The sequence below is a fragment of the Anopheles nili genome, chromosome 2 (genome assembly GCF_943737925.1).
Source record: "Anopheles nili chromosome 2, idAnoNiliSN_F5_01, whole genome shotgun sequence".
NCBI lineage: Eukaryota > Metazoa > Arthropoda > Insecta > Diptera > Culicidae > Anopheles > Anopheles nili.
This window is the reverse complement of record NC_071291.1, coordinates 31,226,275-31,251,928: the sequence shown is the minus strand read 5'-3', so window position 1 is coordinate 31,251,928 and position 25,654 is coordinate 31,226,275. Positions and strand designations below refer to the sequence as shown.

Below are 25,654 nucleotides of genomic sequence, written 5' to 3'. Positions count from 1 at the left end.
GCGAACGACGCTGGAAGAAACCGGTCCTTCGCCGCTTCGGCATGTAAATTAGCAACCAAAAACCAATTTAAAGTGGAATAATTACGCGACGCTTAACGTGCAGCCTGGCCGGAAAATCGTGTGGGTGGAGATAGAAAAGCGCCCTTCCCTCCCTCCCACCCTTGACTAGTTTCGTGCGGCAACATGCCACCATGGTGTGAACAACTTGGAGAATTGGTGGAAATGCAAGCTCCTTCACCCACGCATACACACACATACAAACAAAACTCCAGCCTCCACATGGTCGGAATTCCTTTCGCAAGCAACGCAAAACCCAAAAGGACGTCGATCTCGCGGGACTTAAACACGTGGCAGTGCATTGCTGCTTTGCGGGGGTTGACGCTGCTGAGTCCGCCTTCCGGTGCCGGCGGCGATCTTGGTCGTCTTTGTGCGCCACCACGACTCGGCGTGGCTGCTGGAGAGTGTTTTTGTGTGTAACACAATTCCTTCCACGGCGTTGTGGCGCCCCCATTGCCGCCCCGGGAAAAGCGAAAGAGTGGGAAAATCTGTGTATGTGTGTGTGTGTGTGTGTCCGCCCGTGTGCGAAAGTGAAAGAATTAATTCTGGTTTATTTTATTTATGCATTCAAGTATTGTTGCGCCGGCAGCTTTCATTCGCCCGCCTCAAGTACCGGGCGTCCCATTGCATCCTGTTTGCGGAGTGAAAAGAAAAACCCACTCACCCACCGGCCTGCGGGCCGGAGCGAATGGAAAGTAATTCACCCGCACAGGTTGCGGTCGCCAATTCGATTTGACTCCTCCACGCGACCAGCCCGATACACCTGGTTGCGTTTGCTCGCGCGCCTCGAAACCGGCAACGTGGCAGTGGCCAACCGCGTACCGCGTGTGATAGCGGGCGTTTTTCTCACGTGTGTGGGTGTCCGCGTGTGTATGTGTGTGCGTGGGTGTTTTGCTGCGGGTGCGCGTGGCCAGTGCCGGGAAACGCGCCCGAGGGGCACAATTCATTATACATGCTTCTGCGGCGTGGTCGTAGGGTAAAGACACTGGTAATAATTTTCCCCGGACCCTCTCGGTTTGAGGTCCTTTAGGCGCCTTGTTACTCCTTGTACGAGGGGTGAAAAACCACGAGCTCGGTTCACTATTTCCCTCGAGGGTGGTTGGTCGGTTTGAGCTCGTTTTACCATTCGTTACCGTTAGTATGGACACATTTTCATTCTTCCGGCCACTTGAGTGACGTTTCATCCACCGTTCACCGGGACGCGTCGCGAAGGACTCGTTGAGGTCTCACCTGCATCACAGCACAGGTGCCATGCTTTGGCTCCAGATTTTCCCTCTCCCAAGCCGTGCCAGGAATCACATAATTGAGCGCGCGCGCGTACCCTCGCAGGTGGTTAAAATTTAATTAAGAAAAGCCCGTTTGGAAAAAAAGGACGCCCTTCACGCGGCGCCATTAAGATGTGGAATGAAAAGAGGTCTCTCTTTTAAAGTGGTGTAGACAAACAAGATGGCATTGCAAAAATGTTGCCCGAAGTGTGTCCATAACGTTACGCTAAAACATTGTCCACCCCCTCGTTTTTCTTTTCCATTTCATTTTCCGCCTCGCGTCGAGTGCTTCCCTCCCCGCAGCAGTTTTCGCTAGTGAAAAACGTAAACATTGTCGAGACACACTTTCGCAGTCGGCATATGCGAACCGGCCTGCCAGCGGGACGGGCTGACGTGGAAAAACCGTGCACAGTGGCTGGTTGAAGTGGCGTAGTGTGTTCGATCGTGGCTTTTCCATCCGGCATTCGGGCTGCCAGCGCGACACTGCACCGATATGTACCCGTACTACGAGACCGACTGGAGCATTCTGCCGCCGGATCACAACCGAAGGTACGTATGATTGTGATGAGTGGCAACCTGGTCACCATGGTCGCCATGAGAACAGTGCCATTTTAAAGTCACGACAACCAGCCTCCTGGTACACCACGGGGCACGGGATAAAAAAAACTTTGCTGACGCGTGGGAAAACTTTTCCCAGTGGCGTTTTTCCGGGTCGTTTTGTAGCATCGCTCATTCGCCACCCTAACGGAAGGTAGGGTTTGCCTGTTAACTCTTTAATTTTATTCTGTACGCGATGTTGACCTGCACTCGGGGGAGGATTTTTCTTCTTCTTCTTCTTGTTTACGCTAGTGTATTAGCTTGAGTCCTCGAGGTTGAAGTTGGTGGGTCTGGTAGTTGCAGTTGCATGGTAGCCGGTTCCACCGGAAACGATCGATTTCTGTGGCTTGGCATAGGTTTGAATCCGTTTGCATGGATAGGAAGGAAAAGTGGAACTAAAAAGCAACCAAAACACATATGCACCGCTACGGGTTAGGTGCATTGCGCGTCGCGTGTGCACTATGCGGCTCAATATTTTATCAGCCACTTCAGCCGACGACGCATGGCCCTCTCGTAAAGGCCACTCGAAGGAAGGTCACCGTGTAGCGGCCGTTTGTAAGCTGTTGAAATATGCAACAGCGAATTCGAATTTTGCTTCTTTTTTCTTTGCTTTCGATGACCTAACGATTGCAGTGCGCCACCGGAAAGGGAAGCGCATCACACGACACAGTAGAGCTTTTCCGATCCACGGAAAATGGGAAATTTTTCGATATTCCCTCTGTTCGGCGTTTCTGGAACGATTGGGACGCGTGCACGAGTGGGATCGCTTTCGGAAAGGATCATAAATTTTAATGAAAGCTCCCGTTCACGGGTATTGTAGCACTGAAATCGGCCTGATTCAAGATTGCTTTAATTTTTTATATCCATCGAAGCTCACAAATACGCATACACATTTTTACACAGAACGTAGCATTTGAGGCTCCACTTCATTTGCAACATTAGACGATCCGTGTGATTAATGTTTCAATAAGTGACTATTTTTTTTCCATTCCACAAGAGCCCCATCTGGCCCAACGGAGCAGTTCCACCGAACGCCAACCATAACTCGCTTAGCATTCATATTACGCTTTCAGGCCAGATTGCTTTCCACGCTCGATGCTCGTGTAGAAAAATCAATACCATTCACTGCGTCGTAGGGTCGGGGCGCTAACTTTTTCCCCCCATTTATCGAAAACGATTCCGATTGCGAGAAAGTGCAGACGTTCCGGTCAGCTGTTCGCTGCTTATATGGCAGAATCATAAAGACTTTTTGGTTAGTTTTTATTTGCGCGCTTTTACCTTCAGGATGCTGGGGCAAATATTCACGAGCACCGTTCGGTTTTTGTATCATCGAAACGTTCACATCGTGAGTGAGGGAAGAAATGTGAACAGCAGAAAAGAAAATAAAAGTGTAACACTCGAATCCTGAGGTCGATTTGATTGAACGTGGGACGTTACTGACAGCTCGAGGGCTCTTTCGCAGGCGAACTGTTTCGCTTTTTGGTTCCATCAATCGAACTAGAGCGGTACGGACATCAGGTGTGTCAGGTCCCACCACCGCATGGCCGCCACCAGTCGCAACCGCACGAACGCGGAAAAACGATCCCGCAGGAACAACTTACCGCTTTCAAACAAAAGCCATTGAAGTATTATGTGTTTTTCTCTCATCTTCTCTCTCTCTCTCTCTCTCTCTCTCTCTCTCTCGCTGAGATCCGTGTTTAACTTCCCGCGCGATTTGCGGTAGATTTGGAAAGTGTGTGGAGCAACTGTTTTTTTTTTTTTTTTGGAAGGAAGAGGAGGAGAATTTTCCTTTCGTCGTTTTTGTTTCAAACGTCTGTGTATGCGAGTCAGCAGCAGCAAGGTGGACGGCTTTGAGGATGGGAAGTAAATGTTGACGGAAATTGTTTGCTTTTATCGCTCTCGTGTTAGCCACGGGTATGGGGCAGAAGAAAAAAAAATCGTAAGTCCTTGCCGCGCGGGTCCGCCTTCCGTTTCGTTTCCGGAGTGGATTCCGATCCCAACGGTTCGCGAAATCTTCAGCAAAACCAAGAGGCCATTTGGTGTGATTCGGCGAAGAAATATTAATAAAAAAGCCAACGAAGCAGGGAACCGGCTGCGCCCCGGTATTTATCCATATATATTTTCGTTTTCTTATTGATTCCCGCCGTGCGGAATCGCGCATCCGGAATAAACTCCACAAGGGCGAACTTTATCCACCGGAAAGCAGTGGCTGATGGGTGGCTAACCCATCGAGGGAGGCAGTAATTTTTCCCGCAACCATTTGCTGTCGAAGCCGAAGCACAAACCTGGAGTGCGTTTGTGCTTTCTGTAAGCCTAATTCATTAGGCGAACCAACCTGCCGCTTACTTCAACAATTTAAAGTGAATTCAAGCACTCCAACGGCACTTATAAACTCTGCAGCAATCGGATGCTTGAGGCTCCACAAAAACTGTGCAGCCAAAACGAAGCCAAAGTTGCCACTCCTCTGGGTATTAAACGTACCCGGCTATGAATATTAATGGGCAGGTTCCACTTTTCGTAAACCCGTTCGCTGCAGGAGTGTTAAATTATTTAACCCAATTTGGCGCGCGCTACCCTTAGATCTTGCACAAATAATTTGCCGCGGGTTAAATACCTCCGCCAATGGATCCCGTCAAGGAAGTTTTGTCGACGTTCGTGCCATACCCCTAGCTCGAGGGCTGCGTAAGTGAATTCAGACCGAAACTTTAGCCGCATGAGCAGCGCCCGATTGCTTGCACTGTTGTACGTAGAAACGGTGACGGTCGGTGACGAACGGCTTTTCAGTTCGTCAGGACAAAAAGGGGATTCCGTGGCTCGAGCGGAAATGCTAATTATTAACGTGCTGCGTTTTAAAACGTCACCCCCCCGATACTTGATTGCGTCTGCCGTTCAGTTCATTCACATTTCCTCTGTCTCGTTCGGTCCCACTTTCATGCATTTTGAAATAAAATCCATCATCGTCGTCACTATCGCGATCGCAATTTGAATAAAGACCGCGGAGCCACGACCGGTGACGGGCTCCGTTCGCAAGCCATGTAATGTCGCTCCAATGTCGGTGGGTTTTGGTAAAACAATCACCATCCTGGCACCATTTTGTTCGCGTGTCTTGCGGCCCGCTTCGCCAACGGTCCCGACCGCCCGGCCCGGTACATTTTCGGTCGATATCGACACCACGGCGGCGTAGTTGGCTACACCGTTTTCCATTTCCGATTCCGATCGGATGACATCGCTCGCGCGAGAAAGCAACGGCACAAAGTGCCCCTATTTGATGCGCAAATCGTTCCCACTTGGTGGGTGAGATGGAGGTGAAAGAGCACCTCGCTTCGGATCGTTCCCGGTCGTATTCCAAACTCAATCACGTCAGCAAACGAGATGAAATTTTTAAATAAAATTCCTTCCCACCAATCTCCGTCGGTTGGTGTGCTTCGGTGGAAAACTCCCGCTACTTCCGGTGCGGGCTGTCGTGCGGAAGAGAAGGCGATAGCTCCGTGAGAGCGATTGGAAACGTGCGCTCTGGCCACACCGAGAAGCCATGCGGTTGGCCACGACATTCGACAGTCGAAGACATTTCACTTGTCGAAGGCATCTTTCACCTGTCGTGGGAATCAATCGCGCCCATTGCACCAGAGTGGAAGACCATCACGAATGGCAATAAAGCTGGTCGCGTGTGAATCACAAAATGCGATAACATTAAACCCTGGAAGAGGACGGTATTTTGTGCATGCAAAATTTTCCCTACTTTCAATTACGTCACCACGCGAATGTCCTGCGAGATGGAAGCATTAAACTGCGGTGACATTTCGAAGGCTAATCGCATCGAAAACGAAGCAAACCGCCATCAGATGATTCGCTTTATGCGATCCGCAGGCTCATATCATATCTCCGCTTCCAATGGCAATTTGCTGGTCAAATATGTACCGACATCGGAACGGCCCAGACCAAACGGTTTTTGGCCGAAAAGGGAAACCCCCGAGCTGTTGACTGCAGGGTAGGCGTGAAACAATATACGGTCAATCTTTTCCAGCTGATTAGGTAACGTTTAATAGCACGGGTAGGCCGTCACTGCTCGCGCCGCCATCTCCGGCCGCCGGGAAAGTGAGCGATAGTCCAATTGCCCTGCCGGCGTACGGGCTTTCCGGGCCGGAAAACCGGCGACCGATGGACACGCTCCAGCGGGAAGGATTAAGTGCGTCCCCGGACATGGACGAAAGAGCACAAAAAAGATCAGCACAATCTTCTCCGAAATGAAACAATGCCCTGCGTTCCAGGGACAATGGGTGGGTAGAATGTGAATCCCTGCGATTGGCCGGGCAGCATGCGGTATGGACACGGTACACCCTCATCTTTCGGAGACAATTCGTACGGCAAACAGAAGAATCACTCTCAATATTGACTCACGAGGGCAGCCCGCCCAAACTGGGGCATGCTGTTTGCGTACGAAATTAGAACACGTACCATTTTTTCGTCCCCAGCGATGGAACGTCTCCAAAGAGTGCTCTCTAACCCTCACCGTAATAGCGACACTCGGTCGAATCCCGAGGGCACGGAAAAGACAATTTGGATTGCTTCAGCCTTCGAGCCATGCCCAAAATGCCCACGTGACGGGCGCACGCTTCGAGTATCTCATTCATGGGAGCGATTTATCAAAATCCCAATCGGTTTCAAATGCATTAATCTGCCCGCCCCAGTTGGGATGCCTTTCACACGTGCACACGAGCGTGGTTTGACTCGCTCCACGAAACCACGACACGGTATGTCAAACGCCAAAGGACATCACGGTGGCGACGTCTGCACAGATTCCGAAACCACCGGAACGTAATTAATCGTTTGCTTTAGTCTGCCAGCGCAACACCCGTTTCGCGGAGGACCGCAAACATATGTCCACTGCAAAAAGGGGCACGACTCGCACGATTTCCGATCCGTTTTCGTGTAGCCGACGTGGTGGAAAAATAATACCCATTAAGTCTCGCACTCGAAAAGGCGCTTGTTGCGATAGTGGCACGAGGAGAGCATCGGATGGAGACGCGTGCTGGTGGGACGAGAAGCGGATGTAGCTGCATGAAATATTAACCCAAACCCCCGGCCATCCGGTGCTGCCGGTGGTCAGACCATTAGGATTCTGGCACTAGTTGATTGCGGGTGCGATCCGTTCTGCTCGGCGCCTTGAGGCTCGTGTCCGGACCTTCAAAGCCCTTCAAGAAGACACCCGCTGAGCGGTTGGCCTATTAACACGCGGCACTGGCACAAACGAGACGCACGACGGCCCAACCGGGCGAGGACTAAGTACGTGTGCCGTGGTTAATGATCGAACGCGGAAATCCCATCACCATCGCGCCGGCGGCCGAGGTTCCGGTGTGAAGATTGCCCACGGGTAAAAGATGGCCACTGCCGGAAGGGCTTCGGGAAGAAGCACGAAAACGCCTTGTGGACGGCGCTGACGTCAATGGGAAATTTGACCGGCAAGGACGAGCGTTGCTACAGCGCTGGCTATTTTTGTGCGATATTAAGCGGGCTTCTGCTCACCGTGCAAGCCCGAAAAATGTTAATTATATAATACTGTAACATAATTAAATGCATGAATGTTTTATTGCTCGTAAAGCGAATCTCGGAAGCTGTCTGCTACGTCACTTAACAGCGTAAAACCCTTTCAACGATCCTATATACCGAGCGCGTTAGTGTTTTTCGCAGGTGTTGGTTCGAACGGCTTAATCAGGGTCGAACGTACGTCAAAAAACCACAACTAACAGCGAAACTCGCTTCAAGTGCGCAACCGGAAGGTGTCATCGGTTGTGGTCGGATGGTGTTCTCCATTCTCAGGAGGAAGCTCATCTGCGGCTTCCATACCGTCGTTGAACTGGCACCGAGATCCTCGTACTTACCGGCGATCGATGACGGAATGGTACCCAAGCACACCAGCACCATTCAGTGGTTTCAACAGAAGCGAACGTGAGCGTGTGTCAACTGCTAGCCCTCTAATTAAAGTGTTTGCTGTCGTCACTTGGTGCTAGGAAGTTTTCAATTCCTTCAATTTCACCACCATTTTTCACCTCTCTATTTCACCTAACCACGTCACAAACGAGCACCAGCGAGGGATCAATTAATCTACGCTCGCAGCTGCGGCGCGAGTTTCAGCAGTCTTTTATAGCATCTGTTTGGTATCTTTGCTAGTATCTGCTACTTTCAACCTAAATCATTCGAGCTAGCTTTTCGGGGTTTCTTAAGCATAAAATAGGTTCAACTTGACTCGATCTAGCTCGTGCTCGTGCAACAAATCTGAAGCCCCTCGAACCGTTCTCGTTGGGGCAAAAGTTTTACGATGTTCGCTCTGGGCCGTGCTATCACTGTAAACCTTATACAAACGAGAGAGCGAAAAACAAACCGATTTGTACGTTTTACGAGGAGAAGGCAAGAAAAGGTCAAAGGCCGTACCGATTTGCGTTTTGCTTCGCTCACGTGAACCACCAGGCGCCTCCATCGTACGAGATGGTCAGGTCGGAGAACGAAAAAAAAAAGGTTAACACTAACGGCACTATGGAGGATAAACTCCCAAAGCTTATTTAACGCCATTGATGCCTCGATTTGGGAAATTAACATTGAAACGTAAAAGGCAAAGCCAATTCCATCCCGGGAGAAGGTCGCGGTGGTGATGATTCGTTTCCTAAACGGAACAAATGGGTAATGAGCTTTCTTTCGGTGATGAAAGTAAACGTAGCCGCACGATGCCCATCTATGCTACTCGTTGGCTCGTTGAGGATTTCTGTGCGTAGATCCATCTGACGAAGCCCCCCCCTATTAGTGTCTTCAGACCCTAATGTGTTTATTGCTATTAGGGTCCCTTCCCGGAACTCTACCGCTAGCGTTGAACGAGGACTTATAGAATGGCACTCGGCATCGGTATTCGTCCGGCATGCACGATCTTCGTTCAACTCACCCAGCACATTTTGATCCACCTGTGATTTATGCATAATTTCCTTCACTCGTAACGGAAGCAACGCATGAAAGCAAAACGGAAGCGAAAAAACAGATCCTAACGTGAAACCCGTGGAACGATCACTATTCATTCGTCCGAACCGCCCTTGAACGGTCGATTTGTGCCCGAGGGTGGGTGGAGTCGATGAAATATGTCGGACGAAAAACGGAACACTCAGGACGGGTTCACCAGCCAAAGGACTAGCCGAATTTAGGTAATAAATTTCTATGACCCACCCGACCCACGGTTCACCAGCGAGCGTGAGGCGCCTCTATCAGAACCGGGAGAGGAAAAAAGCACCGGAAAACGAAACCATCGGCCAACCGTGGCGGAAGCTCATTACCATCCTGTCTCGTTCCCGGCCCTGGGATTCACTCTCGGGCGTATCGAACCGTAACGGGAACTAGCCGGTTGGGCTGCTGGCCCGGCAGAGACACAGAGCCCGGTAAATGCAACCGTATTTTATTTTTATACCAACATTAACACTTCACTTTACGGCGGCGAACCAGCCGGAGTCCGAATCGGCGTGATAAATAGGGTGGCACGCGTAACCGGGGCTAGCAGACGAAAGCAAAATCTCCGACAGTAAGGTCTGCTGGAAAAACCATTTGTCAACTCTGTTCCACCCACGATCGCGAGCGAAGGGTGCACATATTAGCGGGCGCTTAATCGGCGAGAAACAAACGCAAACAGCAAGAAAGAGCAGAAGCAAAAGGACCAAAAACCCACACAAACAAAGGAAGCTCGAAAATGTCACACTCCGAGCCATGCAACCACGAGCAGCCGCCCGCTTTCTTTTGGAAAACTTCCTTTTTGAAGCGAAAGTTAAATTACACAACGTGGCGTCCCCGTTATTTTTTGTTTTCGCACCAGAAAACGGCTCGATGAGTGAGATAAATGCCAAAGGATTAACGGTACCGGGTCGGCATCTCGTTTGGAATTAATTACTTTTTTTTCTTTTTCCTCCTTTACTGCTTCCTGTCCACACTTGCCGTGGCCGGTTGCTCGGGAACAGGGCGGAATTAACGATGCCGATGAGGGCACCGCCGCGAACCTTTTGATTTATCTTTTGATGTGTTTGCCATTTTCCGTGCCTTTAAGTTTTACAACGCAAACAGTACGTGACTTCAGGCGTGCCACTTTTCTCGCGCACCGATAAGACAAATCCGACAAACCATCTTCAAGAACGTACCACAATTACAATGACATCGCAATTACGCCCTTTCTATGGTGGATTTTTTGTATTTGCTTAAAACAGCACAATACAGCGATGGTGTTATTTTGAGCGAATTTTACTACAAATTTCATACCAGGTTACAGCTATTCAAAATTTACGACCACTAGGTTCACGAAAACTGACATCAAGGCGCGTTTTTATCACCTCAGACCTCGTCAAGCAGGCCAGTGGTATCTTAATCTGGATTTAGTAGCATTTTGTGCACCCTTCGGTGGCCCCCAAAGCAGCCCGGGGGCCAACTTGTGGCGATCCGTAATCCGGGTGGCACTGTTCGGGAAACCATCCACCCTTTTGTGGTGTTATCATCTTATCTCATAACACAAACTGCCCGAAAACACCCACACACCCACGCGCACAGCCGCAAAGGCAGACAAATGATGACAGATTATTTGACTTTGCGCTGAGATTCGTGTTCAATTTTTCATCAAAACGCTTTCGTTCGGTTATTGCTCCCCGAGGCGCTGGCACGGAACAAACGCAGTAGAAAGTGCAGCTTGGGCAGCGAGATGTGCCACAACTGCTCGAAACGAAGCTTCCATGCCATGTACGATGGAGGCCAGCGTAGCTCGGCAGTTATCAACCGATAACGATGCTCGGTGGTGGCGAAAGCATGAGAGACACGCCATATCTTGTCCTCGTGCCCTGTTGCTATCTGTTGCGCAGTGAGCTCTTGTGCAAGCGTGTGCTTTTCGAAATAAAAGGCAAAATACACACAGATACGGGTTCAAACTAAGCTGCATTGGTTTGCGTTTTGGAGCTCTGTTTTTATTATTTTTTGTTTCTTTCTCTTCACTTGCTAGTGGTGCTTATCCACCAATTTTACCAAACGCTTCTTTTATCACCACTTTGCCCGACTTCATGAACCTCATTCCCGGTTTATGGCACACTTTTTCTTTTATCTTAGTTGTGTTGTGAGTACCGCCATCACAAAAACCGATTGCCGAAATTCTTTTTCGAATATTGCTGCTTTTCCAGCATGTTTGCAGTGCCACGAAAAAACCTTCCGGCTGGAAGCAGTACGGAACACCTTAAGGACCCCAAACGGCGATCGGGCACGTTAGGATCCGATTTAATGAATCGCACCCGTAGCAAGAAACGGATGCAGCAGCAAACGGCTTACGTTTTACAGCTTACGGCAAAAGCAATCGTTCTGGTTCGGTTCGTTTGTTGGCGCATGATTATCACGAAATGGAAATTTTGCCACAATTCGTGCGTTCCACGTTTAACAAACACTCGTTTTCCCGATGGGATAAAGCGGACGTAAAAGTACTGGGAATGAGTGTGTGCGTGAGTCTCATTTTCTTCTTCACAATCAGGATGGTGTGGAGATAATTCCGTGGAAATCTTTCCATTTTCGTTAGGGGTCGGTTTTAGAAATAGGAATGAAAACAAACAGCACCCTTGCACGAAGAAATAGCAGGAGGATTTGAGGTAAACATATTTCGCTTGCTTCAACACATACGTAACCACACCGTGTACCAATTTTTTGCTGAGCTGGTGAAATTATCGCTTCCGTCGATGTGTGCCGTTATCTTTTTCCTCGCTGTTCCAGGCATATTGTCGATCGAACGAAACTCAATGGCAGTAAATCGATTTCCCAAGGGAAAACATATCGTTAGCATTACTCACACACGCCCAGCCGCAATTCAGATGAATGACGATTTATTCCAACAACGGTAGATTAATTATTTTTGAATGTTTAAACGTTTGCCAACACTTCAAATACTATTCCACCAGTAAAACAAAACAGTTAAACAATAAACAATGTTTAAAAGTCATACTAAATCCATTTCTTCGTATGTAATAAATTTAACTCTATTACCAACCAAATCCTGCTAAAATAGAGCATTTATTTTTAAGCATAAAACCGTGTACTATGATTAGAAATGCATTGTCTGCCCCTGCAGCAAACAACAGCGCTCGAAAAAAGTATTTGTATTAATTTCAAATGCCTGCCAGCTGCTGCCCAAACCGAACACTGCTATGCACATTTACTCTACCCACTTCAGCCCTGAGTAGTTTACGAACGAAGGCAAAGTTTTCGAATAATGCGCAAATGTGTCGTGCAGATGGTTTTTGCAGCCTTGGCCATTCACCCCAACCATTCCTGTGGTTTGAGGATGCTGATGAACGAACCAGCCCAGGCAGGTTTAGATGTCTGTAATCCATAGTACTCAACCTCCCACTCGCTCCACAAAATGCACGATCCTTGATCCGTTAATGGACCCCGAACTTCGATCCTTCTGCGCCTAAGCAGGCGTAGGAAAATATTGACGAAAAACAACACTTCGGGTTTGCGTGCGTGTGGGCAGCTCCAAAGCTTGCTTTGACCAACGCCGAGATGGAAAATGTCTCACGATCACGTGCACCCACTATGCTAAAATATACATATTTACATTTGGTACCGTAATCAATAAGAGAAACTTTTCATTCTGAGATGATTAAAAATAAACCACCTCTCAGGTATAAGGTGCGGTTCAAGAAATTAATTAAAGTTAATAGCTGCTAAGACCCATCAACCTTCCCAAAAGGGAGGAGATAATAAAAAAACACCCAACTGCAAAGGAAAACATTGGCGCTGTATTTGTTCAATGCTTGTGCAAAAAAAAACCCTGACCAAAATAACACCAGATAACACCGTTCAGCATACGCAGCAATAACGTATCGGGCTAAAACGGAAAATAAACTTCGTCCCTTAATTGGACCTTCATTTACGGGTTTTTTTTTCTTCTTTCTGCCTCCCCCGGCGAATGGAAAACCACATGGCACAAAGTTTTGCCCATCCCCGAATCCCAATCAACCATAACTCCCGCCCTTGCCGGCGTTGTCGCCCGCTGCCCTGCCAGGTATCGGCCAGCATTGCTTTTAATCGTTTTGACACTTTTCGATGCGTCCCTCCGGATGGTTGTAGGCCACGTGGTTCGACCTTCAGCCGCTTTGGTAATGATTTTTTTCCCTCCGGCTTAAGTCACCTACTCGCGTTTGGATTCCCCATCAAACGGACCAATCCCAGTCCCTGAGGAGGCTCAAGCTCGCTTGGTGGAGGTGGATGGTTGGCGTGCTGGAGCGGGCCAAATCTCACGAAAACCACTTAAGATGCTTATCGGAGTGACCGTAAACAAGTGAAAGTTTATCGTGGGGAAAATGGGAGCGGTGTGTGCAGCTAAAGTCAATGGAAAGCAGCATTGAACGCAGGCAGGTTTCGAGGAAAACGGCGATGGTGAGCTGTTTCCAAAGCAAATCGTTTATCAGCTGCTTAGATAAAGCGATAGACACTTGACGGTCGCTTCCGCTACACCCGGTGGAAATGGATTCCCGCGAGGGATAATTTATTTTGCGATGATAGCACGCGTATTGTTAGCTAAATTGATACCGAACTCAGAGTAATTGCGTTAAAAAATACTTCGGAGAAAAAAAAACAAGTCCAGCGTCGTTCGTTAGCGTTGTGTTTAGAAACCGTCCCCGGTTCGTATGCACTTTCGAGCAACTTTAAACCCCCGAAACGGTCTTATTAACGACCGGTAGTTTCGTTATAGTTTCCATAAGGCACTCACTTACCTTTCGCGCTTTCCTTTCGATGAGCCATTGCTACCAGGTCTCAGGTAAATAAGAACTAGCAGCAAAAAGCTTCCGCAAAAGCACTCAAGCTCTTCTTTCCCAGGGGGACCACATTCGGTAGCATGGTTCCCAGCACAAGCCGATACTCCATTGTTGTGGAAAAGTTTTGCGCAAAACCAGTTAGCAACTTTGCTCAAACTTTCCCAAGACGTCGTTCGAAAGCGCGATCGAAGAACATCGAACGTTCGATTTCTTCGTGCGACGCACGGAAGCCATCGGTGGGGAAATCTGTTGCAAATTAGATTCGTTCATTTAAATCAACCCGCTCCGCCCGGTCGCTCACTCGCGTTTCCTCTGTTTCTGGCGTGTAATTGCCAAACGCCAGCGACCTACCTTTGCCACCGTCAGCAAACCCCACGTTGCCCCTCAAACGGGCCGAGTTTGGTGTTGAAAATTTCCTGTTGATGGCCCGTAACCACCCCCGGTGCCCGTAAGGACGCGCACGCTTTCGCTTTTTCCCGGAGCGGGCGTTAAAGGAAATGGAAAGCGTGATGGAAGCCCGGTCCACGTTTCCCGCCTTGTTTACACGGCCGGAATCGGCGTGGCGCACACGGCAACACCATGGCTCATCGATCAAGAGCCCTTCGAATGGAGATGGCGTCGGAATCCTGCTCGAAGGGCTGACGCGAAAGCACTTATCATTAGTTCATTCCGATTCCAATCTCACAACCCGTGGACGAGCGCTTCCTGCTCCGCGCTCTAGCGCCTTTCATTTCAGGACGTTCATTTCCTCGACATGGATTTTCTTGCAGTTGTCGTTTCTTCCCTTCATTTTCGCAATTCACGTCTTTCCAACACCGAACCCGTCGAGGTTGCCCCACTGCTGAGCATAAAGTTCGAATTTTTTAATCTAAAATCTGCTCAAAATCACTCGTTGTGAAGATTCGCCGGAAGCGTTTTAATTGATGAACTGACACGCAAAACGTGACACCGTTACGAGGCCACGTAATGGAAATATATTTAATTACAGATGTCCTTCGCGGACAAGACAACAAGCAATAGGAAACGGTTCGTTTGAAAAACAAGCCGACTTTACGGTCATCGGAACGGGGATCGGTTTAGGTGTTTTTTTTTTCTTTCTTCCAAAAGCAATGTTTCAACTGACCAATCAAGCTGGAAGCAACTATCACCTGGATTTGCGTGCATGTTTCCAACGCCCCCGAGGGTGATGAAGGAAAGACACGTCGACACTACATTTACCCCTATCAATGTCAACCGCATCGCACCGTTTCATTCCGCTGCGAATGGGGGCGAATGCTTACACTAAATTAGGTCGTATTCATTACCTGCCATTTCCATGAGGCCAGTGATTTGTGGGTCGAACGAGAGAAAGCAACAAAAAAAAGCACGAAACACACCCCCTGCCAGGTGAGGGTGTTAGATTTTTTTTTTACTCTTTTTCATCGCTCACATTCACCCAATTTCCTACACTATCTAAGCGATTCGTTCACCGAGAACCCCGTCTGTTTGTGAGATTTATTTACTCTTCATTCCGATGGCTCGATCTCCTTCACCTCGATCCTTGTCCCGGCTCTGGAATTTCCCGAAGGCAGGCGAATATTCCAATCGTGCACAGAGCAGCAGCACAACTGTTGGGTACCGCCTCGACATGACAGGCTCATCAAAGGTAAAACATGCCCACACGTCCACCCACATTCTCGGTCCGCTGTGCTGGGGTCTCGCACCGTTGTCCCCTCCCCCCACTCGATTTGTTCGCCTCCAACGCCCAAGGGAACCCTGGTGTGACTGCTTTTGATCGTTTCTCTGAAGCTTTACTTCTCGTTTTCCGACGTTCTTCTCCGCTGGGAGGGAAATGGGTAAAAAATATAAGATAAGCATAACACGATCCCAGTTGAACGGAACCTAGTAGGGGGAGGAGAAAGAGAGAGAGAGAGAGTTCCACCCATTTTCCGCCCCAGCACCTTTTCGAGCATTTCGAACTGTGGCTGCGTGTGTGTGCTTGTGCACGTTAGTGTCGTTCGTCATTCAACGGCACCGGGTTTCGTTGTTTGCTTTCATTAGCTTGTGGTTGTGCGGGTGCGGGTCCAAAAGACACCAAAAAATAAATACACCCGTCAACTTGGCTAGCCTCGTGTGGTCAAAAGGCTGCTGGATAGTGAAACATACACACAAGAAAAACAACGAACCTTTCGTTTGCATGTTTCGTCGTTTTCCAGGCGGTACAGCATTTTCCTCGAAGGCATCGATAGGATACGGTCGAACTGTTGGCCTTTACAAAAACGTCACAGGATTGAGCTGATTGGCAAAAACCTTTGCATGTTTGAACGCAGCGAAAATCGAGAGAAAAGTTTCTCTTTTTGTTTGGATTGTGCGAATAGTTATGCCTCTTCCAGGGTTCAACTAATGAGCAACCGGCTAATACTGGGTAAAAATATAACTTCAACCTCTTCTACGGTACCATCACACATTTGCCACGAGTAGGCGATCGTTCGAAATAATGTTGCCAACCAGCAGCAACATGAATGCCGGTAAATATTGTCACTGAACATGATAGATCGATATTATTGAACGAGCGGATGTGTAACGGCTGAAGCACGGGTTCGTGAGGGACAACGGTTTTGGTGGAGACAATCCGAAACAAAAGCCATGCATGCCACCGGGTACCGTGGCCATACCGTGACGATCAATAATCGTACCTCCGTAGCAACCCGGCTCCCGATTGGGGGCTGTACGCGCTCGAAAATGTTTGACGATTCGAAGTTGTCATTCGCCTTCGTTGTCGACGGTCCAGTTGCGTCGTTATGTTGCTGCTCCTCTGATCCCAACAACCGTAGGTCGGTACCATTGCCCGCATTTTCCACGGCCCACGGGAACACGCGCCAAACGAGGCAGCATGTCAAGTTAATAAGCGTTGGAAAATGCTACTCCTATATATTTTGCCCATATTCCTTTCCCCCACGTGGCCGTGCTTGGTCTAGCGCCCGTGGGAAGACACACCGAAGAGTGAAAGATGATAACACGAAATGGCACAGCCTGCGGCCCTCGTTACCGGTGGCTTTGTGGAAATTGTACAAAATATCATCGAATTTAGCTGCCGCGATTGTGCGCCCCGGAGAAGGTGATAGAAAATAATGAACGTTTGGCGAAGAGGTGCGCCAGGGATTAGGTTTAAGGGGCCGGTTGTTGGTTTGCTGGGAAATTGAAATTTATTCCCCGTTTGTGAATTAATTTGTGATCCCGCTGATATATTTTAGCTTGTGGGATAAATCCCGGATACGTATGCCACGATTGCCGTGAGCTGTTGTGTTTGCCATCAAATTACTTTTGCCGGTTTTGTAACAAGGTGAAATCAAATATTGTACCGCTCATGTTTGCGCACATTTTAAGCACGGATAAGCATGCTTGTATGTACGCATAGGTGGATAAGTGCGTAGGAAAACGCTCTTATGATGGATAAAAGCGCCTTTAAAGCTTAAAAGATCTGTGCAGCTGTTGGGTTGTTTGTTTTCGAAGCGTCTAAAATAATAAAACCCTCCATCGTATGGTTTATAGCAAGCTGTATACTCGCACAAAAGCGCTACGAATGGAAACCACCAAGAAAGCTAATTGAATCGCTTGGCTCACAATGAGCGGTTGGAATCTTTCAGCTCTCGAGTAACTTTTAAAATTTCACTTCAAAACTCCAAATCGAGCCATCATTTGAGCGTGATAAAAACATTCGGCAACGCAGCTGGAGGCAGTTTCGATCATGCTTTCATGTTAGACACGACGGTGAAGTTCTACCGTGGTGGCACTTAAATGTAGGAACCCAAAATCCGGACCAAGCCATTATCCGGTGGAGAAGTTACCCGAACCGCGCCTCTTCTCCCGAGGCTCGTATAATGGGGTTTAAAGTTGTGAACCTAATCAAAACAACGCACATTTCGGATCGGTTGAAGCTACCTCATAGCAGTTAAATGCACCTGAAAACTCGGCAAGAAGGCAAACGGTGAAAAATGCCGTGTAGCGATCCCATTCCACCGTGGCAGCATGGAAATTAATTCAATAAAAAACTTTGAATCCAGATGAAATATGATCTACGCGAAAGATGAATGGAAAGATTGATTTATTTTCGCAATTTCCCACCAAAATGATGCAGCAATCGCTTCAAATATGGCCGCTTCTAAAGCTCTTGATCCTGCAGGAGTTGTTAAACCAAAACCAGAGCTTTCTTTAACATGATGAATGATGAAGCTCTCGTTAGTCAATCGTATTATTATGATCTTTCAACGTTTGCTTTAGACATTCGGCGACATACCCAGTTAGCGCAACGCCAAGCTAGTCCTTCGTACGAACGATGATAAACTCATACATAGAAACCGCCCACGATGTCGTCAAAAAAAAATAGCTGCATCCTTTCCATCTAGCATGAGGGCATCAATGTCGCTAGGACCTAGCGCTCAAAAGGTTTTATTTTCAAACCAGCTAATCTTCCGTCGGAAGGATTCTACTTCCATTCCATCCACAAGTCGTTTCTCTCATCCATCCCGTGTTCCTTTGGTCGTTCGTAAGCGAAATACGTTCCCACACAAATCTTCCTAGAGGGCGCAATTTTCCACCATTACGAGAATTCGGATCATTCCCATCCTCCCGGAGTAGCTTTTTGCCGTCGTACGCCAACTGGCGCGAGAAATTCTTCGCACTAATTTTCGAATCACGAGCGATCGCATTCCCCGGGTGTTCATCGGTAATTATTCCTATTTATCTTGCCCAATATGCCGGGAAAAAAGGCAGTTGCGCAGCGGGCACAGAAGGTACGACCCAAGCGAAGCTCAAATCCCGTTCCGCAGGCACGTCCGTTCGGAGAAAAGTCACCCCCAAACGGACCAGCTGGCGAAGGCACACGAGCAAAAGCTCACTGAGAAAAGGAAAAAGGACCACGAAGCGAGAGATAATCGACAGAAGAAAAACCGCCCCACTCGAACGGGTTAGGCAGGGGGTCGCTAGGGCACGATACCACCTTCCGGCGGTGCCGACACTGGGCGAGCGCTCTGCAAATTGATGGCCTCACTTGCAGCTGGCCTGATTCGGCAGGGTAAACACTGTATGAATATTTGACGAATCCGCCTCCGAAAAAAGAGCGAAAGCACAGCCACGTAAACGCAGTTCCGAGGTCGGCGATATGAGATGATACCAAATGGAACCGTTTCGCTCATGTTCATCCCTCTCGTGGTCCTAGTTCGACGTGCAACAGCTGTGGTGTTCCGAAGGCGAACCGAAAAGCCCACACCATCCCAATGGTTGAGCAATTTTCCGCAGCTCAATGTATTGCCCTCCGATTCCTCCGATAAAATGGCGGGGAAGTGTAAAATGGGTGTATTTTATTTTTCTTTTTGGAAAACGAACCACGTTCGTAGTGAAACGGGCGAAAAGCTCGGTTTGAGAACACCGGGCACGGTTAGTGTGTTTTCAATTTCAAAAACCCAACGTGTGGTTGAACATTATTTTTATCACAAAATTGAAATTAAACAAATTTATCGAATTCTTGCGTTGTTTGCAGCGCTATAAATGTAATAACTTAGGCTGCAATTTACGTAGCTTAAAAGTCAGATCTGCACGTCGCATCATCAAAGGGTACTTACTCAGCAGCGCCATATCACGCTTCCTCTTCGCGAGGATATTGTATCCTACCGAAAGAGGAAACTTTGCTCCATTGCACATTCCATGGCAAATGGCACGCGGACGAGGCTGTGAGATTTGAGACGAAACCTACAAAAAAACAACAAATGGTTCACACTGTGGTTGACAAAAAAACCGTGCGGTTACAAATCCGAGGGTCGACTTCAATCACATTTGCCACCTATTTTTTGTGTCCCATTTTGGGCATCCCAACACACTCCACCACAATCCGGGTATCAAAGCCAGTGTTCGCATGAATAGCATGTCAAACGAACTCCTGTGATCGGGGCGTCTGAACGGGTGGTATGTTTGTTTGCTCGGAGGTTAAAAAAAGTGCATGTAACACTCAGTTTGAAAAAAAAAAAAACTTTCAACGGAACATCAAACAAAATCATCCACAACACCATGGCTACTAAAGTGTCGCTCCCCTTTTTTTATGCTGGATGCCACGGAACAGTTCATTCAGTCTCTACCCAGAGGGTAGTGATGTAGAAAAAAAAATCGGTGACACCACCAACCCACAGCCTGCTTGGATCCAATGCCCGGCACGTATTCGTGTTGAGTTTTTCCGCGAGTTTTCCCACCACCACCACAGTGTCACTTGGAAGGGCCGCACGGAAGCGAGTCACGTTCGGACGGCAACCATCAATCAAACCGTCCCGACCGGGAAGAAACTGGCCGATGGAACGAAAAAAAAAATAAATAAATGAAACAAAACCATCTGTTGTACTCACGCCACCGACTTTACAGCGATGCGCGCACGTACACTAGCTAGAATCGGTGCGGCTAAAGCGGCTTATCGTCTTGCACGACGATGACGAAATAATAGAGCCGCGACCCCGGCAGGACGGTACTTTATCACTATTGACAGTTATTAAATTCTTGCGCACATCCCGTGTGCGGTTCAGCAGATGGTTGATTTAGTGAAATTTGACGAACACCCTGTGGGAAAGCAGGAGACACCTCGCACTCGTTCACACCCCACCAAGGGTGGGTAGGGTTGGCCTTGGTTTTGCGCCACTTTTGGTCTACGATGATAACGATATTGAAATTCCACTCCTCCTAATGTCGCTATAATGGATTTGACAACGTTATTCCACCGTTTATTCGGTTTCCGGTTCCAAGTGTGAATATTTGATTTATTCATTAAAACAGATGGGATAGCCCTGGCTGGAAGTTTACAGAAATCATTTATGGATAATCATTTTGCGGTTTACGATCCGAGGCACGTTTGGCACCGTGCCGCTTTTACTACCGGCCGGCAGCTGTGCTTTAATCAAATAAAGCTCACATCTCACTCCCGTTGGGTCGCCACAGGCACACTCTCGATACTGACCAGCTAACCGGGCGCATTTGAGTGCTATTTCACTCCCTTATTTTTTTTTGCTCACCCTCTCCTATTAAATGTCCTTTTTGGTTTCGCTCCTTCTTACGCGTCCACTGGAAGGCGGAGCAGGAAAAGGACGAACCGGTGGTTGCACAAAATTACGGCTTGTGGGATTTACTCGGTGGCCCCCAGTTGCTTTGCTTCCTTTCGTGCGTTCGCATCGACGCATAAACTGATTACGGAATTGAGGCCTGCCGTAAATGAGCGCTAGATGCTTTGATTCGTGGCCCGTTTACGATCCCGGTCCGGGAGGATTTCGAAAAGCTACATCGCTTTGACCGGTAGCGGCAATAAGTTTGCACTTATTAACGACGTACACGTGTGCCGATAATGGGAATGTGATAAGTAAATCAAGATGTAACGAAAATACAGCATCATTTTTTTTATGCCGGATCCTTTCGATATTTACTTACATGTATGTAATCTAAAAACAATTGCCGTTTCTAAAATCCGCTAAGAAATAAAGCATCAAGCAAAGCCGCTGTGCCATGTAAAATTTAATTAAAATACATTGCCGCTCAATCCCAAATGAACATTCTTCTGATAGTATAATTCCTTTTTTTTCCTTTAAAACAAACCATGTAAAAGATAATGGCTCTGGCACGTCCTGTAAAGAAAGATCAACACCGAAAGTACCAAGGTCGGTACCTGGGCGAAAAAGGTGCCGGGCGATTGCTCAACACCTTTCCCACCTAATGAAGGTGAAAAATATCGCACCAACAAATCACCTGGCCCGTAAAACACCGTTACGCTGCCACCAGCCTTCCACGTGGATGCTAGCACGTGGTTGGTTGGAGCGTAAATGAATTTTGGGTTTTTTATTCTGCAATCTTGTTTGTTCGGTTGAACATAGCCATGGTTGAATAAATTAACCGCACCCAGCGCTACGCATCGTTTACAAAGGAAGCAATGAGACCACCTACTAACGATCCCTTGTACGATAATTAATGGGCTGTGCGACAAACTTACCACTATTTAATTATTCTTCTGTTACTATACAGGTATAGCCCAGGACTTACGATAAACAACATCAAGCAAGTGATCAATGAAACCATCGAAACAAACATCTGTAGGTATTCAGCGCCGGGAACTGGCACATTCTCTACACAAGGATTTAATATTATTTTCAATATCATTGTTGTATATCGTTTCACTTGGCTTCCTCACACGGTTGTCATCACACAGTACGAAAGCCCGCGCCAACGCGTCTGCGGGAACTGATCCGACAGATACGAGCCTGCCGGACGGCAACCGAGGAACGCGCGGTAGTCAACACAGAATGTGCCTACATCCGAAGCACGTTCCGCGAGACGGACTGCATCTGGAAGTGCCGCAACATGGCCAAGCTCCTGTACATCCACATGCTCGGCTATCCGGCCCACTTCGGGCAGGTCGAGTGCCTCAAGCTGGCCGCGAGCGCCAAGTTCACCGACAAACGGATAGGATACCTGGGCGCAATGCTGTTGCTGGACGAACGGGCCGACGTACACGTGCTGCTCACAAACTGCCTTAAGAAGTAAGTTATCGCGAGAGGGGATCGAGCGTACCATACAAATTAAAACTTGAGTTAATAAAGCATCCTTTTCCGGCGTCATCGCTCGAGGTAAGGACCAGAACTAGAGTCGGTCGCGAGCTCGTACTACGTTGCTGCCAAACGCAGTTCACTCATAAAAACCTCCACCCGGCAATCTACTCGGGCGAATCTAGATTCATTTTCCATTGCTCCTTTCCGCTCCGATCGAATCCTTTGCCGCATGATCCAAAAAACTTTTCCGATACCATCCTACAATTGTAATTAATCCCTTATCGGAGTCCAAAAGTACATAAAACAGCAAAACTTTGAATTAAAATACAGTACCCTAGATGGTTTTTTGGCCTGTCATGAAATTATTTTCAGGACGTTTTAGCATGAAAAGTGATTTGTAAGCCATTAGGTTCATTCCTTCCTTTGGTGGATATTTATGTTTGCTTGTGACTACACAATGTTATATCTCGTATTATAACGTTACAGCGATCTAAACAGCCCTACGCAATTCATCGTCGGTACCGCACTGTGCACACTAGCCGCCATCGCTTCCCCGGAGATGGCACGTGATCTGTGCAACGACGTCGAGCGGCTGATCGTCTCATCCAACGCGTTCCTGCGCAAAAAAGCGATCCTTTGTGCCTTCCGTTTCGTGCGCCGAGTGCCGGAGCTGATGGAGGACTACCTGCCCAAGTGCGAGGTGTTCCTGGCCGACAAGAACCACGGTATCCTGATCGCCACCATCACGCTCATCACCGAAATGTGCGAACAGAGTGCCCCCGTGCTGCGTTACTTCAAATCCATCATCCCGACGCTAGTACGCATGCTTAAGACGCTCACAGTCACCGGATACTCTCCCGAACACCTCGTCAGTGGAGTAAGCGATCCGTTCCTGCAAGTCAAGATCCTGCGGTTGCTGCGAGTACTCGGCCACGGCGACTCGACCCAGTCGGAGATCATGAACGATGTGCTGGCACAGGTCGCCACCAGCACCGAGACGAGTAAGAACGCCGGCAATGCGATCCTGTACGAGACGGTCCTTACGATCATGAACGTTGAGTCGGAGAACAGCTTGCGCGTGCTGGCGGTCAACATACTCGGGCGGTTTCTGCTGAACAACGACAAAAATATCCGCTTCATCGGGCTGCTGACATTGGTTAAAACCGTGCACAAGGACATGACCGCAGTGCAGCGGCATCGCATTACGATCCTCGAGTGCCTTTCGGATGGTGATCCATCGATACAGCGCTGCGCCATGGAGCTGTCCTTCACCCTCATCAACACGCAAAATATCGAGATGGTTGTGCGAGAGTTGTTACGATACCTCGAGTCGACCGATGCTGAAATGAAAGCGCTCTGCAGCAGTAAAATTGTGCTCGCCGCCGAAACCTACTCACCCTCGATCCACTGGCATCTGGACGTGCTGCTGAAGATCCTCACGATCGTAAGTATCGATGGGGCAAAAGATGACTACGTTGGCTGCAAACGTATATCGTATCTGATACTCTCCAGGCTGGAAACAATATCCGTGATGACGTGATCGCGTCCACCATTCAACTCATCTCGAACAGCCCGCAGCACGAGCAACGTTTCATCACCGGTAAAATGTGGGAAGCCATCATGAACATGAACCAACTCGAGAACCGGCAACCATTGGTGCAGGTGGCCGTATGGACGATCGGCGAGTACGGCGAATCGGGAGGGTTTGACGGTATGTAGAAGGCGTTCTGGAGGTTAGGGGAGTTAAGGATAAAATATTAGGCGAAGAACAAAACACACACACAAAAGTTAGAGAGTATTACAATCTTTTGCCCAGCTCGGCTAATCGATTTCTACTAATCGATAGCGCTTTGAAAGCTTCGCAACAGATGCCAGTATCAATTAACAGTAACTCGTATATGCATTAATAATAACGTTTCCAACGTTGTTCGCTCTAGAAGGAAAATCGAACTGGCATTATCAAAAGACGGTCGTTCCGAATACATTTCCGAATTGGATCGATAAGCTAAATTCTTTGGTTGGACTGGTACTATCGATTAGTTAGCTTTGGGTAATAAAGCCATTATAAAATAATATCTTGATATTATTTCCTTCGCTACTATCTGCAGCGTACGAGTTAATTGAACACTATCGGCAATTGCTCTGGGCACCTCAGCTTTCGATCTCTACCAAACAGTACATCATCGTGTCGTTGGCAAAAATCAGCGTTCGGATTGATGGCTGCACACCGTAAGTTAGACGTTAAACTGCGCTTGTAAGCGATGTTTCACGGTATGAATTCTTGTTGGCGTGCATTTTCTGTAGGGATATACAAAACATCATCAACTCGTTCCGGGTGCACATGAACATCGATTTGCAGCAGCGTGCGAACGAATTTTCGCAGCTATTCACGAATTACAAACACCTTCGGAACTCGCTCCTAGAAAAAATGCCGAAGCTGAAGATCTCCGAGCTGACCACATCAGAATACAATGCTGATTTTACAGCACCGGAATCATCGGATGTTGAGGAACAGGAACAAGAGGACACGTCAGCTCCCGCGGAACCTTCGGTAGGTTCAAGCAGACGCAGACTATATAACGTCAATTTTCCGTCAAATACATGTTTCTTTTTCGTTTGCTGCAGAATCAGGATATCCTGCTGGATCTTCTTGGGGATTGCTTTACCAGTGACGGTAACGGAAACAACGCGCTTGCGATCATGCCCTCGCCACAAGCAGGTCCAATACCATCATATTTTTCAACGAGCTTTACTGAAAACCAACTGGCCACGAACAACAATGGACCGATGGCAACGGGGACTACCAATGCAATCGATATCCTAGGTCTTACATCACCACCGAACGGACCATACCAGGCAATTCATCAAGTATCGCCAACCTCCGCGATACCTTCGATTAGCGTATACGACAAAGACGACATTCACATCCGTTTCTTCATATGCCCAGGCACTGATGCTGAGCAGTATCAAGCGTCAATGCCATCAGCCCGCATCACCGTGCAGACGGTCAACGGAACCCATACGACGATCGAAAAGTTTCTGTTCCAGGCTGCCGTTCCGAAGTCCTTTGTGCTAACGCTGCGTGAACCATCCAGCACCGTGATGCCACCGGGTGGAACTATAATGCAGGATTTGCTGATTGCTCGGCAAACGCCGTCCAGCCAGCAGGCAACCGCCGGATTGCGCATGAAGGTTCGCTTTTCGTACGAAATCGAAAACTACTCCATGATGGAGCAGATCGATGTGAACGAGTTTCCGGATGGGTTTCTTCGCTAGCGTTTAGACGACGGAAGAGGCGCGCTGGTGATCCGAGGGTAGTCAGAATTTGAACATTTAGCGCAATAGTATATAAATTGGGGGATAATCCCGATGGTCAAAT

General features: G+C 48.2%; 1 protein-coding gene across 1 annotated transcript; it reads left to right on the top strand.

Moving 5' to 3' along the window:
- The first annotated feature begins 1,815 nt into the window (after positions 1–1,815).
- On the top strand, positions 1,816–25,551 carry LOC128730979 (AP-1 complex subunit gamma-1-like). Its single transcript, XM_053824074.1, has 8 exons — positions 1,816–1,871; positions 21,752–21,819; positions 21,936–22,266; positions 22,762–23,719; positions 23,788–23,986; positions 24,384–24,504; positions 24,580–24,826; positions 24,901–25,551. The coding sequence occupies exons 1-8, from the start codon at positions 1,816–1,818 to the stop codon at positions 25,549–25,551; spliced, it is 2,631 nt and encodes an 876-aa protein (XP_053680049.1).
- Positions 25,552–25,654: the final 103 nt, after the last annotated feature.